The sequence below is a fragment of the Equus przewalskii genome, chromosome 18 (genome assembly GCF_037783145.1).
Source record: "Equus przewalskii isolate Varuska chromosome 18, EquPr2, whole genome shotgun sequence".
Classification (NCBI taxonomy): Eukaryota; Metazoa; Chordata; class Mammalia; order Perissodactyla; family Equidae; genus Equus; species Equus przewalskii.
Genome location: NC_091848.1, coordinates 36,508,726 through 36,524,430, shown reverse-complemented (window position 1 = coordinate 36,524,430; position 15,705 = coordinate 36,508,726). Strand labels below are relative to the sequence as shown.

The window sequence follows — 15,705 nt, the reverse complement described above, 5'->3', positions numbered from 1 at the left end:
AGGGGCCGGCCCAGTGGCGCAGCGGTTAAGTTTGCACGTTCTGCTTCTCGGTGGCCCGGGGTTCGCCAGTTCGGATCCCAGGTGTGGTACATGGTACCGCTTGGCACACTATGGTATGGTAGGCATCCCAAATATAAAGTAGAGGAAGATGGGCATGGATGTTAGCTCAGGGCCAGGCCTCCTCAGCAAAAAAGAGGAGGACTGGAAGTAGTTAGCTCAGGGCTAATCTTCCTCAAAATAAATAAATTAATTAATTAAATTAAATTAAATTAGGTTGCTGTTAGGACAAATTCAAAGTCAAGAAACCCTGCACTAAGCATGTCCTAAATGCCAAGCACTGGACTAGGGGATGCTAGAGATACAGAGATGAATGACCCAGGTCTTGCTCCCCGGGAACTCAGAGTCTGCCAGCTGCTAGGTAGCAGACAGGCCCTCCAGGAACCGGAAGCATAGGCTGTGTGCTGACACATGTCATGGTGCCAGAGTTGCTACCTATTAATATTTTAGAGAGCTTGGATTTGGCTGGATGAGTCACTCGGCACCAATAACATTTTGGAAGGAAGGAAGCAATGAACAAAAGCTAAACAGTTGGAGTTCACAAATGTCAGAGTGTTGTGTCTAGGTCATGGAAATAGGCACTCACCATCCAGACGATGGCCATGTCTTTTCTTGGTTGCTGTTTGCATAGTGACTATTCCCAGCTCAACTTCAACTGCCTGCTGCCCTTCATGTCTCCACAGCCAGGGGGTTACCGCAAACCATCATCTAAAAATACCCTCTCCTTCCGAAACTCATTGACTCACCCTCTCTTTCATCAATCACACCCAGGCAGCCATCATGTCCGGCCGATGATTCCTTCAAGATGTATGAAATGTTTCTCCTAATCCAACCCTTCCTGCCGGCCCCCTCCAGCCTCACCCAACCCAAGGCAGGCTCTCCTCAGATTCCTGCAGTAGCCGCCTGGCTGGCCTCCCTCCCTTCAGCCTCTCCCCACTTCTGTCCACCCCCCATGTCCAAGGTCAGACAACACCTACTGATCATCCAGCAGCTCGAATGTCCTGGTCCAGAACATTCAGTGGGATAACAGAAGTGAGGACCAAGCTGGAATGGCCCTACTGAGACGGGAGAGGGGACTCGACACTACTTAGTCGGGATGGTGGGAAAAGCATAACAAGTGTACAGGGTGTATTCCCACCCTGGAAAGCACATGAACAATCACAGAGCATGATGTTCGGAACAGTTCACGTCTGTGCCATCTCCTTCAGATACAAGTGAGAAGCGGGGCTAGAGACACAGCCCTGAACTACATTTTAGTCATTGTTTTCAATACAACAGAAAATAAAAACATTTCATTCTTGTTTTAAAAAAAAGATGGTAAAGCACTGGAAGGCTTCTCCCCATGCCCTGAACCACACCCTCCAGATCTGTCACACAACAAAGTATTTCCAGTACAGAATCTAACAATTAAATACAGCCATGTGTCACTTAACCACGGGATAAGTTCTGAGAAATGCATCGTTAGGTGATTTCGTCATAATGTGAACATCACAGAGTGCACTTAGACAAACTGAGATGGTATAGCCTACGACACACCTAGGCTATATGGTACTAATCTTACAGGACCTCCGTCGTACATGCAATCCATCATTGACCCAAATGTCATTATGCGGCACATGTCTATACCCATGGGTCTAGAGATGTCACCATGAAATGAAAACATACCCTAGGAAAGATCTCAGTTTACATCTTTGCCTTTCTGAACATGAGACACCTGCACAACACCCAACAACGTCAGCTTTACAGATATGACTTGTTTTTTTAAAACACCAGTTGATACAATAGAATTATGCAGCATTAAAAAGAATGTGCATGCTCCCTATATACTGATATGAGGCTCACTCTGATATATTGCGAAATTAACAATAAAAGGTGAGATGCAGAACAGTGTGTGCTGCCTTTCAATTAAAATGGGGGAGGGATATTGGTAATGTAGGTATAGAAAACAATCTGGATACATAAGAAAACTGACAGGGATAATGTGTGCGGGGAAGGAGGTCAGGGCGATAGCCTGGACCGATGGGCAACAAGAATGGAAGAGAGATTTCTCACTGTATACTTGTTATGCTGTAAAAAATTAAGTGATTACCTATGCAAAATTTAATTTTTAAAAAGGCAATTGATTACCTCTATGGTCTTCCTCTAAAAACTCCTAACTCCAATCTAATCATGAGGAAAAACATCAGACAAGTCCTGGTAGAAGGAGAGTCTACAAAATATGTCCTGGAAACCATCGAGGTCATCAAAAGCAAGGAAAGACCGAGAAACCATCAGAGCCAAGAGGAACCTAGAGCCTTGACAACTCAACATAATGTGGTACCCTGGATGAGATCCCAGAACACAAAAAGGACATTAGGTAAAAATTAAGGAAATCTGAATAAAGTATGGACTTCAGCTGATAATAAAATATCAATGTGGTTCATTAATTTAAGTAACAAATGTACCATATTAACGCCAGATGTTAATAATAGGTAAAACCTGATGTGGAACATATGGAAACTTTCTGTACTACCTTCTCAATTTTTCTGCAAATCTAAAACTGTTCTAAACTTTTAGAAAGTTAAGGATTTTTTTAAAAGATTTTATTTTTCCTTTTTCTCCCAAAGCCCCCCAGTATATAGTTGTGTATTTTTAGTGGTGGGTCCTTCTAGTTGTGGCATGTGGGACACCGCCTCAGCATGGGTTGATGAGTGGTGCCATGTTCGCACCCAGGATTCAAACTGGAGAAACCGTGGGCCACCAAAGCAGGGGCATGAACTTAACCACTCAGCCTACCCCGAGGATTTTTTTTTTTTAAAGGCCTTTGAAACCATGGTGGAGAAGAATCAACGGAGTACCAACCATTGTGGTTGTACTAGGGATGAAAAGGTAAATGAGACCTCGGCAATTTACCACGTAGCAAGTGAACCAGACCCCCTCCAGCCCCCAGTTTCTCTAATAGAATGCACTATAAGAGCGAGGGAAGGAGAGGACAATTCTGCTCCAGCCAAGGGATGCAGAGAAGGCTTCACAGAGGAGGGGACATTAGGGCTGGAATTATGGGACGAGGAGAGGATATCCTGGGCATAAAAGATCCAAGTACTTGTTCTGTCATTTACTGGCTATATGACCTTAGGCAAGGTCCCTTCCAGGCCTCAGCATCCTCATGGAAACAAGTCAGGGGGTGAACCAAATGGCCTCTATCATTGAGTCCAGCTCAAAAAATCCTGACATATTCAAATGGGTGCTCTCTCTCACAGAATGTTTCTTCCTAATAAGCTACGTGCACAGTCCCTGACTTCAAAGCTAACTGTAGAAGGCAGCGAGGAGGGGAGGCTGGGACAAGCTCCCCCCACACACACACTCCCAAGACTCAAGTTCATCTATTCATTCAACAAATATGAGTCAGGCACTGTTCTAGGCACAAAGGCTACAGTGATGAATAAAAGTGACAAATCTCCCTGTCCTCACGGAGGCTGCGTGCTGGAGAGGGGAGAATCCTCCCTGGGGAGAGATGGACAAGAAACCAGCTAAGTCAGCCATCAGGTGGGGATGAGTGCTAAAGGACAAAAATCAACAAGTAAAGGAGAGAGGAAGAATGTGAGGCAGGAGGTTGCAGCTTCAGTTGGGAGTGGCCAGGAGAACTTGGCTGAGCTGGGAACAACTGAGAAGAGGGTGCAGGTGGGGGAAGTCACCATGCAGCTCTCCGGGAGCAGAGTATTCCAGACAGAGGGAAGGGCCTGCAGGGGGTGGGGGTCTGTGCCAGTGCTGCAGGAGTGAAGTGTGTGAGGGGAAGTGGTGAGAAAAATAAAGTCAGGGAAGGTGGGGGGCGGGGAAGCCTGGCAGGACACTGTCAGGACTTTGGGCAGCCACTAGAGGGTTTTAAGCAGAGTGATATAATCTGAGTTTTAACAGGATGGCTCTGAGAGTTTAGAATGACTATAGAGACCAAGTGCAGAAGCAGGTCTCAACTCTACAAGAGACAAGCAATCATTTCTGAAAAACGCCAGTGGGGGTGGGAATCCAAGAAGGAGGGCAGGCCACTCTACGGCCCCTCTGAGCATCCGCAGTAGGGGATGTGTCAAGGCCTGTCCCGGAGCAAAGTTTTCACCACACGGCCCGGGAAGCAAACTCCGCGTTCAGTAGAAGGCTCACAAACAAATGAGCACCTATAAATAAAGTATTCCTCTACAGTTATAAAGGCCATTAATCCCATTTCAAGCGGAAGGAAAGAAAACAAACTCTAGCAGTGAGCTTTCCAAAGCGCTCAGCCCCAGCCAACTGAAAATACCTGTGAAAAGAGACCCCCCCACACACACTAACCCAGCTGCACACTGCCCCCCGAGAGGATCCTATTATGGAAGTGTGGTGTAATTGTTCCACATTGCTGATATCCTTAAACCTTCTCAGAATATTTCCATGAGCCAGCCAAAGAAGAAAAGCAGTTACCAGGGCAGGCAGGCCTAAAGGGCCTTCTGCCAACGACTTAGATATTTTAATTCTCCGTTGCCTCAGTAGCTAAATAAGCATGGAGAACAAGCAGGAGAGGAATACTAATTAGAGCTAATTAGACCCTGCCCTCTTCTGCTCAATCCCCTTTATAAAAAGCCCCCCTAATTCAAGGATGATGGAGCTAAAGTGTAAATACCTAGGGTAAACAGCAGTCTACCAACCAACCCCGTTTGCAGTTCATTGCCCCATCATTTCTAAACCCACGCCTGGTTACCTGGAGAGCGCGCAAACCCTCGCCAAATTCCGCCAGCCTGTCACAGACAGTGGAGAAGTGGTGGGGGGCAGAGAGCACTGCCAACAGGAGGCCGCTATGTGGAATAAAGGGCTCTCTGAGGAGTTCGAGAATCCTAATCTGCAGGGCATCCACTAAAAGAACATTTTTTTTTTTTTAATAAAGTATGATAGCAAATATGACTTCAGTCCTACGGCAGGATCAATACCATACTCCTCCCTCCTCAGAGAGCAAGGTCCTGGCCCCAGAGAGACCCTTTCGTGGTTTTGTGGGAAGACCAGGCCCTGGGGTCCTGCCCCGAGGCCGTTGGCCATGGTATAATGAGGAGAGCAGGAGATGACCCTGCCCCGAGAGAGCTGTCAACCTGCCCGAGACTTGTTGAAATGAGCCCCCTTAAATCAGAAGTGTGTTGGGGCTGGCCCCGTGGCCGAGTGGTTAAGTTCGCGCGCTCCGCTGCAGGCGGCCCAGTGTTTCGTTAGTTCGAATCCTGGGCACGGACATGGCACTGCTCGTCAGACCACACTGAGGCAGCGTCCCACATGCCACAACTAGAAGAACCCACAACGAAGAATACACAACTATGTACCGGGGGGCTTTGGGGAGAAAAATGAAAAAATAAAATCTTTAAAAAAAAAAAAAAAATCAGAAGTGTGTTTTCTGCTGGATTAAGCAGAGACCAAAGCGTGGTGAAAGCAACAGAAGGGCAACTTGGCCACTGGCCTCCAGACACCAGGTAGGCACAGCCCTGCAAGTCACCTCTTTCACTGAGTAACAGAGGTTTTTCTTTCAAATCATGTTCCTAGTAGCAAGACAGAAACAAGCTCCAGAGAAAGTACCTGCAGTGGTTCAAGAAAAAAAGAAGAGGGAAGGAAGAGAAAAGAAAAACTCTGTTTCAAACTATGTTTGAAGTTGGCTCAGCAACATTGGGAAACTGGGAGAAATCAGCCAGATGTGGCCAGCCCCTTCTAACTGAGAGAAGTTCCAGGGCGCTAAGAGGGAGGTGACCAGATCTGGAGGGCAGCGATGCGCTTGCTCTCAGCCACTGCTCTGCTGATCCACAGTGGGCTGGCTGAGCTCTAACAGGCCACAGCAGAAGAAAAGGGAACCCTGAAGGAATTGGAAACAAACCACCACGGCTCAGTGCTTGTTTCCCTACCTATGCTGAGTCATGTAGGACAAAGGGCACTGGACCAAAAAGCTTTGAGGCTGGTGGACAAGGAGGGTGGACAAGCTACTTCACCCTCTCAGGCCCATCCGAAAAATGGAGACCATTGTGAGGATGCATAGGAACTCTGAAAGAGAGAAATCACAAAGCAAATAGAAAATAATATATTAAAAGAATTCTTTGCAACTGGAAACATTTGTGTTTTTATTAAAATCAGAAGGTCAAGCTGTAAAGGAACTTAGAAGTCATCTTTCTTTAGCAGTTCTCAGACTTCTGATTTCACAGAACATTAAGACCAGAACAAAAGAAACAAACAGAAAAAGGGGAAATTTATACACGATTGCCAGTTTTATTTTGCCAAAAATGAAAAACTACCCTCTTATCACTGGAAATTATTAAGTTTTCCCACCAAAAATAAAAAAGACATAATTTCAAATTCAAGGATGGTCCTTGCGAAGCGGGAGATGGCTGTCAAAGATACACTCCTGTGCCTGACACAGACTACATCTTCCTGCTCTTTGCATTTCCCTGGGGACGCATGAAACTATCAGTGATGGGCAGTGGCGGCCAGATCAGTTTTTGGAAACCACTGATCTACTCCAAGCGCTGGAGTGATTATTTTCCCATAAAAGAAACCCTGCTACAGTATTAAGTTTCAATTAGAGCCTAAAGGAAGTTTGCCCAGACCCCTCCTCAGCTCGGACATAAACCTCCCCACCCTTCATGTAAATGAGGCACCGTAGGGGAACAGCCCTCCATCCCTCGGCAGCTGGGCACTGGGTTCACAAAAGCAATCAAGTACCTCGCGCTTGCAAGTAATGCAGCACCCCAACACACAATTATTATTTCCTACGGGAAAGTCTGGAGCTCCCTGCTGTTTTCCGAGTTGGTGAGGGTAGCTCGTCCATCTGGCAGCCCCAGGCGCCAGAGCATCCGTCCACCACGTCCAGCTCTCTCCCAACTCCGAACACTTAAAGCAGGTGACAGAGTGCTCCTCACACAGCCGCCAGCCCACCTGGGGCTAAGGCAATCGCACACCCCTGCCCTCTGCTCCAGAATCCTCCAGAGCTAGGGGAGTGTGCGGCACAGAGTGTTTGTAAATCGCGGGGTAAAGCCAGGCAGAAGGAATCAGAAGGGGAAGTCCCGGGCAGGGCTGTGGATTGGGACGCGGGCGTCCCCTCGGGTTCGCGGTGGCCCGGGAGAGGAACGGGGGGATTACATCTTTAAAGGAAGGCGGCTGGCCTGGGCGCAGTGAAACTCTAGGATTCGCCGTGGTGCCCTGAGCACCCGCAGTTCCAAGGAGACGAGCCCTCCGGAGTAGCTGCAGCCCCACACTTTGGCTCCAGCGAAGACTCCGGGTCTCGCGCCTCCAGCTGCCCTTCGCCTCCCCGGGACCCGGGTACCGGCGGCATCGCTCGGCCCCTCCCAGCAGCCGCCAGCCCCTGGCCGGCCACAAGGGCTGCTTTGTGCCAGCGAGTGCAGAACCCCGGTCCCAGCGCGGGGCTGGCGGGGCCCTCCCGGAGCCCTGAGCACGGGCGCACGCGAGCTCGGTCAGCAGACGGGCAAGGCTGTTTACACAGGAAGGGAAGGCTCCTCCTCGGCCCGGGAGGCGGCTGGAGGCCGACGACAGTCCGGCGAGGCTGCTGCGGGCTGCGCGCGGGGTGGCGCCCGGGGCTCGGGAGTCCCCACCGGGCCGTGCCACGGCCGCTTGCCCACCAGGGAGTGCCCAGAAGGCGCCTTCCCCCTTCAGATCGCACCTCCGCCCCGGCTCCTCCAGACGCCGGCGGGCGGCTCCGCGCCGCGCAAACTTTCCTCTGCCCGGGGGCCGGCGAGGGGCCGGCGCGGCTTACCTGGGAGCCCGGGCACGAGCGCGCAGAGCCCGAGCAGGCAGGCGTACAGCGGCGCCGGGGCCCGCGGCATGGTGGGCGCCCGGCCTGGCGGCGGCGCGGGCGGCGGGCTCGGCGGGGGCGTGCGGCCGGGACCGGAGCGCGGGGGCCGAGGCCGGGGGCCGCAGCCGCATGCCCGGCGCGCAGCCGGGGCTCACGGCGCCGGCCGCCGGGCGGGAGGCGGTGGCGGCTGCGCTGACCTGCGCCCCGCCGCCACCATCCCTGTCGCGGCCGAGTCCGGGGCCGCCTGGGGTGTCGCCGCTCGGGACGGCCAGGGGCAGGGGAGGGGCTGGCTCTGCGCAGCGGCCGGGACTTGGGCTCCGGGACGCGCCCCGCGCTGAGGTCCCCCGCGCGCCGGCACGCTCTGCCCTGCGCCTCCGCCCCTTCCCTTCCTCCCTCCGGCCCGCCAGGCTCCCCTTTCCTCCCTCCTTTCTCCTCCCTTTCTCTCCCCTTCCAGGCCCCCGCCCGGCTGCCACACGGTCAGTTTACGGCGAGGCGGGGCGGGGCGAGCTCCCGACCCGCCAGCTCCGCCCCGCGCTGGGACCGGCCCGGGACGCGGAGGCCCGGGCGCCCAGGTGGAAGTCCCTTCCGGCGCGCCGGAGGCTGGAAATCGCGGGGCGGGGGCTCGCTCTGCTTTCTCAGCAGCTGGGCGCCACTGGAAGGGGCGGGGCACGCTCCCCTAGGCAAGCCGAGATCCCTTTGGGTGGCTAGACTCCGGGAGGGAGAGCAGGTACGGTGGGATCGTGCCGAGGCCGTCTCGTCCCCCCAGAGCCGCACCGCCTGCCCCGCGCTCGCCCGAGGAGGGACGGAGGCGCCCGCGCGTGCGGGGGGGCGCGGAGGCACAAGTGAGGCCCGCTTTTCCCACATTAAAGTTTTGCCTTTTGCGAGGATTCGAGACTGGCCCCTATCCCGCTATTCTTTTCCTTATCTCGATACACTGGCTGTTTCCGTGAAGCCAGACTAACAAACTCAAAAACACATGCTCAGGCTTTCGCCTTATCATTTTCATCGAAGCTGCTTCTGAAAGTGCGTAAGGCGTAGGGGTGAGGAGCTTCCCCTAACAGCGTCCCAGGGACCAGGTGATAATAATCGGATAACACGTACAGAGAGCACACTGCTACCTAGACGCTGTTCTAAATGCTTTACCACGTAAACTCGTGTAATCCGCCAGACAACCCTGCTACTAACCAGAAGAGAAAACTGAGGCACAGAGGGGTTAACTTCCAAGAGAAGTGACAGAGCTGGGATGCCTTGACTAAAACCAGAAGCAGTGAGAAGTCAAGAGCAAAAGGATCTGACTTTTGCAGCTCAGGAACCGGTCGGACGGATGGCTTCCAGGGCCCAAGCCAGGGATGCTTCTGACTGCCAAGACAGGGAGTTTGGAATTTAATCTTTATTTGTGTGCCCCTCTTCCCCCACCCCCACCCCCCGAAACTCTACCAAGGTGGTGCCGTGATGCCCGAGGAAGTGAACTTAGTCTTGTAGTATGCTGTGCCTGGAGGCGGAGCAGCACATTTCGCTTAAGGCCAGCATTTCGTCCTTAAGCTGCACGCACACGTGGTACTCCATAACATCGCCATGTTTGCTCTGATGTAAAAGTGGAACTTGTCCCCAAACGTTTTCCGGCAAAATTGGGGCTGCAGAGGCTGCCTCAGCTACATCTTGGGTCTTTCTGCCTGTCGGGGGTGGGGGAGGGAGTGGACTTGGGGCCACGCTTATCTAACCTTGAGAGACAATGTTTATAAATAATGAGAAGCCAGTGAAAGAGTTTGAACTGGGGGGTGTCGTGCCAAGTGGCGGTTTTAAAAGATTTGTCTGACAGGGATATGAATGATGGATGAGGTGGAAGGAAAGTTAAGTCTCAGAAACTGGGTAGATGTTGCATTGATAGGTACAATAATAACCTGCATTTATGAAGCATCCTCTCAGTGCAGGCCCTGTGGTGTCGGATCTTCTGAGCATCACCCTCGCCGCCCCAAATCAGCGCTTCACTGCTCAGACTGAGGACAGACCCCTGTTTCCCTGGACTGCAGCTGGAAAGTGCTGCAATCGGATCTGCCGCTATCCTGTCCCACCTGGTGGTTCCAGCCTGCCAAGACCTGCAACCAGCCACTGAATTGCAAGTGATGACAACATTCTTCCCTGCTCCATTGTCTTGGAGGCACTTTGGAGATGCCTGTTTTAATTCCTCTGAAGCTTTTGGTTTCTGGTTTGTGGGTTTTTTCCTGTTCAAAAACTCTTCATTCTTTTTATTAAGCTAGAGAGTGAAAGTGCCCTTCAAACACTTTTACTCGCTCTAATTCTAATGGGCAAAATCAGGGTGCACCCATGGCCCCCCTCAGGAAGGGAGGCAGGCAGTACTTCCCACAGTCATTGGAACAGTCTTTTGTGGCTGCCCCGGGAACGTCCCATTTCTGATCATTGCTGAGCTTCTGGGTCCAAAGGAGGCTGCTGGTTGGGTTGGGTTTGACTCTCCAGATCTGAGCACAGACAGATAATCCAGAGAAATTTTATGTTTCTTATTAGTTTTAAAATAAGATTAGTTTCCTCAAAAAGTTAAACATAGGATTACCGTAGGATCCAGCAACTCCACTTCTGGGTATATACCAAAAGAGTTGAAATGACTCAAACAGATGTTTGTACAGCCATGTTCACAGCAGCATTATTCACAATAGCCAAAAGGTGGAAACAACCCAAATGTCCATCAACAGATGAATGGATAAACACAATGTAATATCTGCATACAATGGACTATTATTCAACCTTAAAAAGGCATTAATTCTGACGCGTACTATGTAGGGGGTAGAGACAAATCCTCTACCCATTCTAGGTCCTTCTGGCTGGTCTATGAATTAAACTGATAGGAGACAGGATAACAGGAGGAAATCAAACAAAGCTCTATAACACGTATACATGGGAGACACCCAGGAAACCTGAGTAACTCAACAAAATGGCTGAGCTGCCAGCTTAAATATTATCTTCAGCTAAAGACAAAGGAGGACGTTGCAGGCGGGGGTGGGGGGGGTGGGGGGTGGGGGGGTGGGGGGTGGGGAGGGGTAGGGGGGTGGGGGTGGGGTCAGTTATGGGAGAGTACCAGAAAAGCACAGTCAACAAGAGTAGGTGTATTATTCAGATTTAAGTCCTTGCCTTCCGCATTGATAAGAGTTTCTAGAGATAATGTCATCCCCCCTCTTCCTGGTACAGAGAGGGAGACATCCTTACAGATGGAGATTTCCCTTACAAATGTAAATGCCTCTTACAAAGGGTTAACTTCTACTTCTACTTGGTTTTCAGAGCTTTTCCCATATCTGCAGTTTTTTAAAGTAACCAGCCCAAAATAACCCTTATGACAAAGAGACACATTTTAGGGTGGCCAATTCTGATCCCCCACAGCTACAATATGGATGAACCTTGAAAACATTATGCTAACTAAAATAAGCCAGGCACAAAAGGATAAATATTGTATGATTCTACTTATATGAGGTACCTGGAATAGTCAAGTTCATGGAGTCAGAAAGTAGAACAGAGGTTACCAGGGGCTGGAGAGAGGGCAGACTGGGGAGTTTCTGTTGAGGGCATACAGAGTTTCAGTTTAGGATAATGGAAGAGTTCTGGAAATGGATTGCACAACATTATGAGTCTACTTAATGCCACTAAACTGTACACTTAAAAATGGTTGTGGTAAATTTTATGTTATGTATATTTTACCATAATTTTTTTAAAAACACTTAAAAATCAGATTAGTTAAAACTTTTCCAGGGGCCGGCCCAGTGGCGCGGCAGTTAAGTTTGCACATTCCACTTTGGTGGCCCGAGGTCATCAGTTCGGATCCTGGGTGCAGACATGGCACTGCTTGGCAGGCCGTGCTGTGGCAGGTGTCCCACATATAAGGTAGAGGAAGATGGACATGGATGTTAGCTCAGAGCCAGCCTTCCTCAGCAAAAAGAGGAGGATTGGCAGCAGATGTTAGCTCAGGGCTAATCTTTCTAAAAAAAAAAAAAAACTTTTCTATTTGACCATTCAGATTTACGTGCTAACTGACTTCCAAAATGAGTTGTCATATTGTGCGATTCAATTTATAATCCAGGTCAAAAACGTTTTACTGATACATGGTTGCAATTTATTATGCAGGGAAAAAAGTTCAAGGGAAGAAAAAGATAACAACCTCACAGTATTCCCCTTAGTTTAGGTAATATGCTTAATTTACTGTGCTTTTAAACGTTATGTCTGGCATTTGTCGTGGTGTAACATGTGAATGACCCTGCTGACAGAATATTACAAAATTCTTTTGCCACAACTGATAGGGCTACGAAACATGTATAAAATTTTCTTTAATGTTGATATTAGCTTTTATTTTAAAAATACCAAACTACATTCCTTTTTATAGGAAAATGTTCTTTATAGGTTTTTCTCCCCCCATGCACCATGGTCCTGGTTAAGAAAAAATAATTCCCATGCCAGCTCTCAGAGTTTACAGCCAATACAGGACTGCCAAGCACAGACCCAGAGAAACATCCAGATCATGGTGAACACAGGAGATGGGCAGATGACAAGTCACAGTGAGCACACCAGGTTCCATTTTGATGAAAATAGCCTATTACGTTAACTAGCATAGAATAGATCCCTCACTGATTTTCGTTTATTTTTGAGTTAAGCATGCACACTGTGATTATGCCAAGCCTGAGGTGGGTGGAATTTCCCATTGAGAGATGGAATACAAAACAGGTCTTGACAGAAATCTGCAACAATAGGAAAAGGTGTTTCTGTTTGTTGTTGCTTTTAAGGTACAAAGGTAGCTGTAAGTCATAGGAATGTCATACTTCTCTGAAGCCCTTAAGAAGCACGTACAATCATTTTAAACTTATTTATGGAGTAGCTAGCACACCCTTGGTAAATAAGTTGTGTGTTTTCAACCTCTCTGTTCATATAATTATCAATTCTGAAAATGCTCATTAATTATATCTTTCTGGGCAATTTTTCAATGATTACTTTTGGAAATTTTTCTTTTAAAGGTTTTATTTTTTTACTTTTTCTCCCCAATGCCCCCCCCGCCCCGGTACATAGTTGTATATTCTTCGTTGTGCGTCCTTCTACTTGTGGCATGTGGGACGCTGCCCCAGCGTGGCCCGATGAACAGTGCCACATCTGCGCCCAGGACTGGAACCAACGAGACACTGGGCCACCTGCAGCGGAGTGCGTGAACTTAACCACTCGGCCACGGGGCCAGCCCTACTTTTGGAAATATTTTTAAGATTATATATTCCATAGAGAATGTATGTTTTCTGGCTTTCGTGAACTGAAATATTTTAAAACAATATCCATTAATAAAATTACAGTAAAGGCGATTTTTTTCAATTAATTTTGATGTGTTTCTTTTCTTTTTAGAACTTTTCTTTAAAATGGTTTGTAGAGAGGGTCAGCCCCGTGGCTGAGTGATTGAGTTCGTGTGCTCTGCTTCGGCGGCCCAGGGTTTCATGGGTTTGGATCCCAAGGGTGGACATGGCACTGCTCCTCAAGGCATGCTGAGGCAGCGTCCCACATAGCACAACTAGAAGGACCTGCAACTAGAATATGCAACTATGTACTGGAGGGATTTGGGGAGAAGAAGAAGAAGAAAAAGATTGGCAACAGATGTTAGCTCAGGTGCCAATCTTTAAATAAAGAAATAATAAAAAAGAAAATGGTCCGTAAGGCTTAGACTCGGAGGAGACTGCTGGAGTCTTTATCTAAAAGCCCCTTTTCCACTTCAGCAGTCATCACAGTTTGTTTCTCTTTCCCTAGAAGGTATCTCACACCACGTAAAGGGCATGGATTCTTTTCCAATTATTTCAGTAAAAAGTACAATGAATGAATACAAGTACACACACATACACTTTAAATCAACCATGTCTAGAGACTTCTAGAGTAAGTGTCAGGAAAAAGATTTTGTCAGGCATAGGGAAGAGACCCAGAACAGGTGTGGTCCATGCCGATGTGGCCTGAGGAGAAATGCCACAGATGGGGGGATGGGACAGAAGGCAGTGAACACCTCCAGCGCAGGGAAGGACAGAGGTATCTGAAGACCGGAAGGAAGATGCCGGTAAGGGGAATGCTCTTAGAAGCTGAGGCACATTCTGCCCCTCCCACTTGAGTATCGCTTTCTTTTCATCATCCTTGTCACCTATACTCCATTCCTAACTTTCTACCCTCCACTTCCTTCTTGCCTCTCTTCTCTGCCTTGTCTTAGGTCTAGCAGTGGTCCTTAAGACAATGCTTAGCTAGGAGTTTAGCATCTATTCGAAAGGTGGGACGAGCCTCTGATCCCTCCCCCTTCCTGGGGGCCAGGTTTGGGGGTGAGGTAGGGGTTTGAGGTTGAGCAGCTGCTCGAGGACCAGGTCTGCAAGAAGCCCAGGGCCATCAGCCCTGCCGGAAGCCATCAGTCATCAGTCTGGGAGCCAACTTTGGCCTGTGTGCAGGGGCTGCTGCCCCTTTTGTAGAATGTAGCTCTTCCTCTTCAGTTGCTAGTGGAGGAAAACTAGAAATCTGGGCTCAGAATCAGAGCTGAGTTCCGGTCCTCAGTGCCATCCACTAGCTGAGCAACCGCATAACTACCTGCTTCTCTCTGGACCCGAGTTTGCTCACTTGGAAAGCCAAGGATCTGGTCCACGCCAGAGCTGGCTCTGTAATTACTACTTGTGAAGTCAACTGTGTTTGGCACTTGGCAGCAGGCTCTGGTTTACATAACCTGTCCTACCAACTAAAAATTGTCCTTCAAAAAACCACTGCCCTTTAACAGGATGTAATGCCTGTTTGAACATGTTCTCTATGTGAGAAGACTGTGCTGGCCTGTCTTGAGAGTGGACTCTGAAAATGATCACCTCTCCTCTTTAAATGATTAGCTCCCTAGCTACTCCACTCCAGTTATTTAATCATCAACCACAGCAAATTCTTCATTCCGTGTAACCCAAGGTCCTTCTTTGATAGTTTCCTCTTCCACCGGCTTCAAGGGAGATAGGTCACTGCCCCCTCCAACATTTCAGAGACCGTAAAATAAAACACGATGCCTGAGGTGCCCAACAGAGGTTCCTCCTAGTTTCAACTATACGCTCAGACTCACGAACCTTCTAAAGGCCACACGTGGATTTAGTCAAATCAAGCAAGATGTAGGGAGGAGCTGCTGCTGGGCATCAGGGAAGCATCAAGAGTTCCTCCCGCAGGAGCTCTATTCTCAGTCTAGCAGAGCAGTCAGCTCAGGTGCAAGGAGATAAGATCCATGTTGCACAGGTGTGGAGCCTCCCTGGCTTAGAAGTCATTATATGGTCCTTCATCGCTTAACGATGGGGATACGTTCTGAGCCATGAGTCATTAGGCAACTCTGTTGTGCAAACCTCATAGAGTGTACTTACACAAACCTAGATGGTATGACCTACTACACACCTAGGCTAAATGGTACTCATGGGACCACCTTTCTATATGCAGTCCGCCATTGACCCAAACTTCGCTATGTGGCACGTGACTGTATTTGGTAATAACTCCGTGGATGTAGTTTTAAGCTTCCTCACAAAACACAAGCACAGTTCAAAAAGTCACCACACAGAGAAGCCCAAAGGATGGTGCCCAGCCAGGTATTTACAGTTCATACAAAGCAACACTGTAAAACATAACTTATTCTCCCCGTTGGGACACTGGGGCTTGGAGAAGTGACAGCAAATGACAGAGCCAAGATCTCCTGACTCTGAGGTCCACTGTTCTTTCTATTATATCACAGCTGCCTCATTGTGAATGGAATTTCTGATCTTCAGTGTGACTGTGACATAGTCTTAACATACTTTGAGTGTATTTATTTATTTTTTGAGGAAGACTGGCCCTGAGCTAACATCCATGCCCATCTTCCT

General features: G+C 49.0%; 1 protein-coding gene across 1 annotated transcript in view; it reads right to left on the bottom strand.

Annotated features, from left to right (window-relative positions):
• Positions 1–7,928, bottom strand: part of ITGB5 (integrin subunit beta 5) — a 109,184-nt gene extending 101,256 nt beyond the window's left edge. The window contains exon 1 of the mRNA XM_070583712.1: positions 7,796–7,928. Within this exon, the coding sequence (XP_070439813.1) occupies positions 7,796–7,865 (70 nt within the window). The 5' untranslated portion in view covers positions 7,866–7,928. The remainder of the gene's footprint in view (positions 1–7,795) is intronic.
• Positions 7,929–15,705: the final 7,777 nt, after the last annotated feature.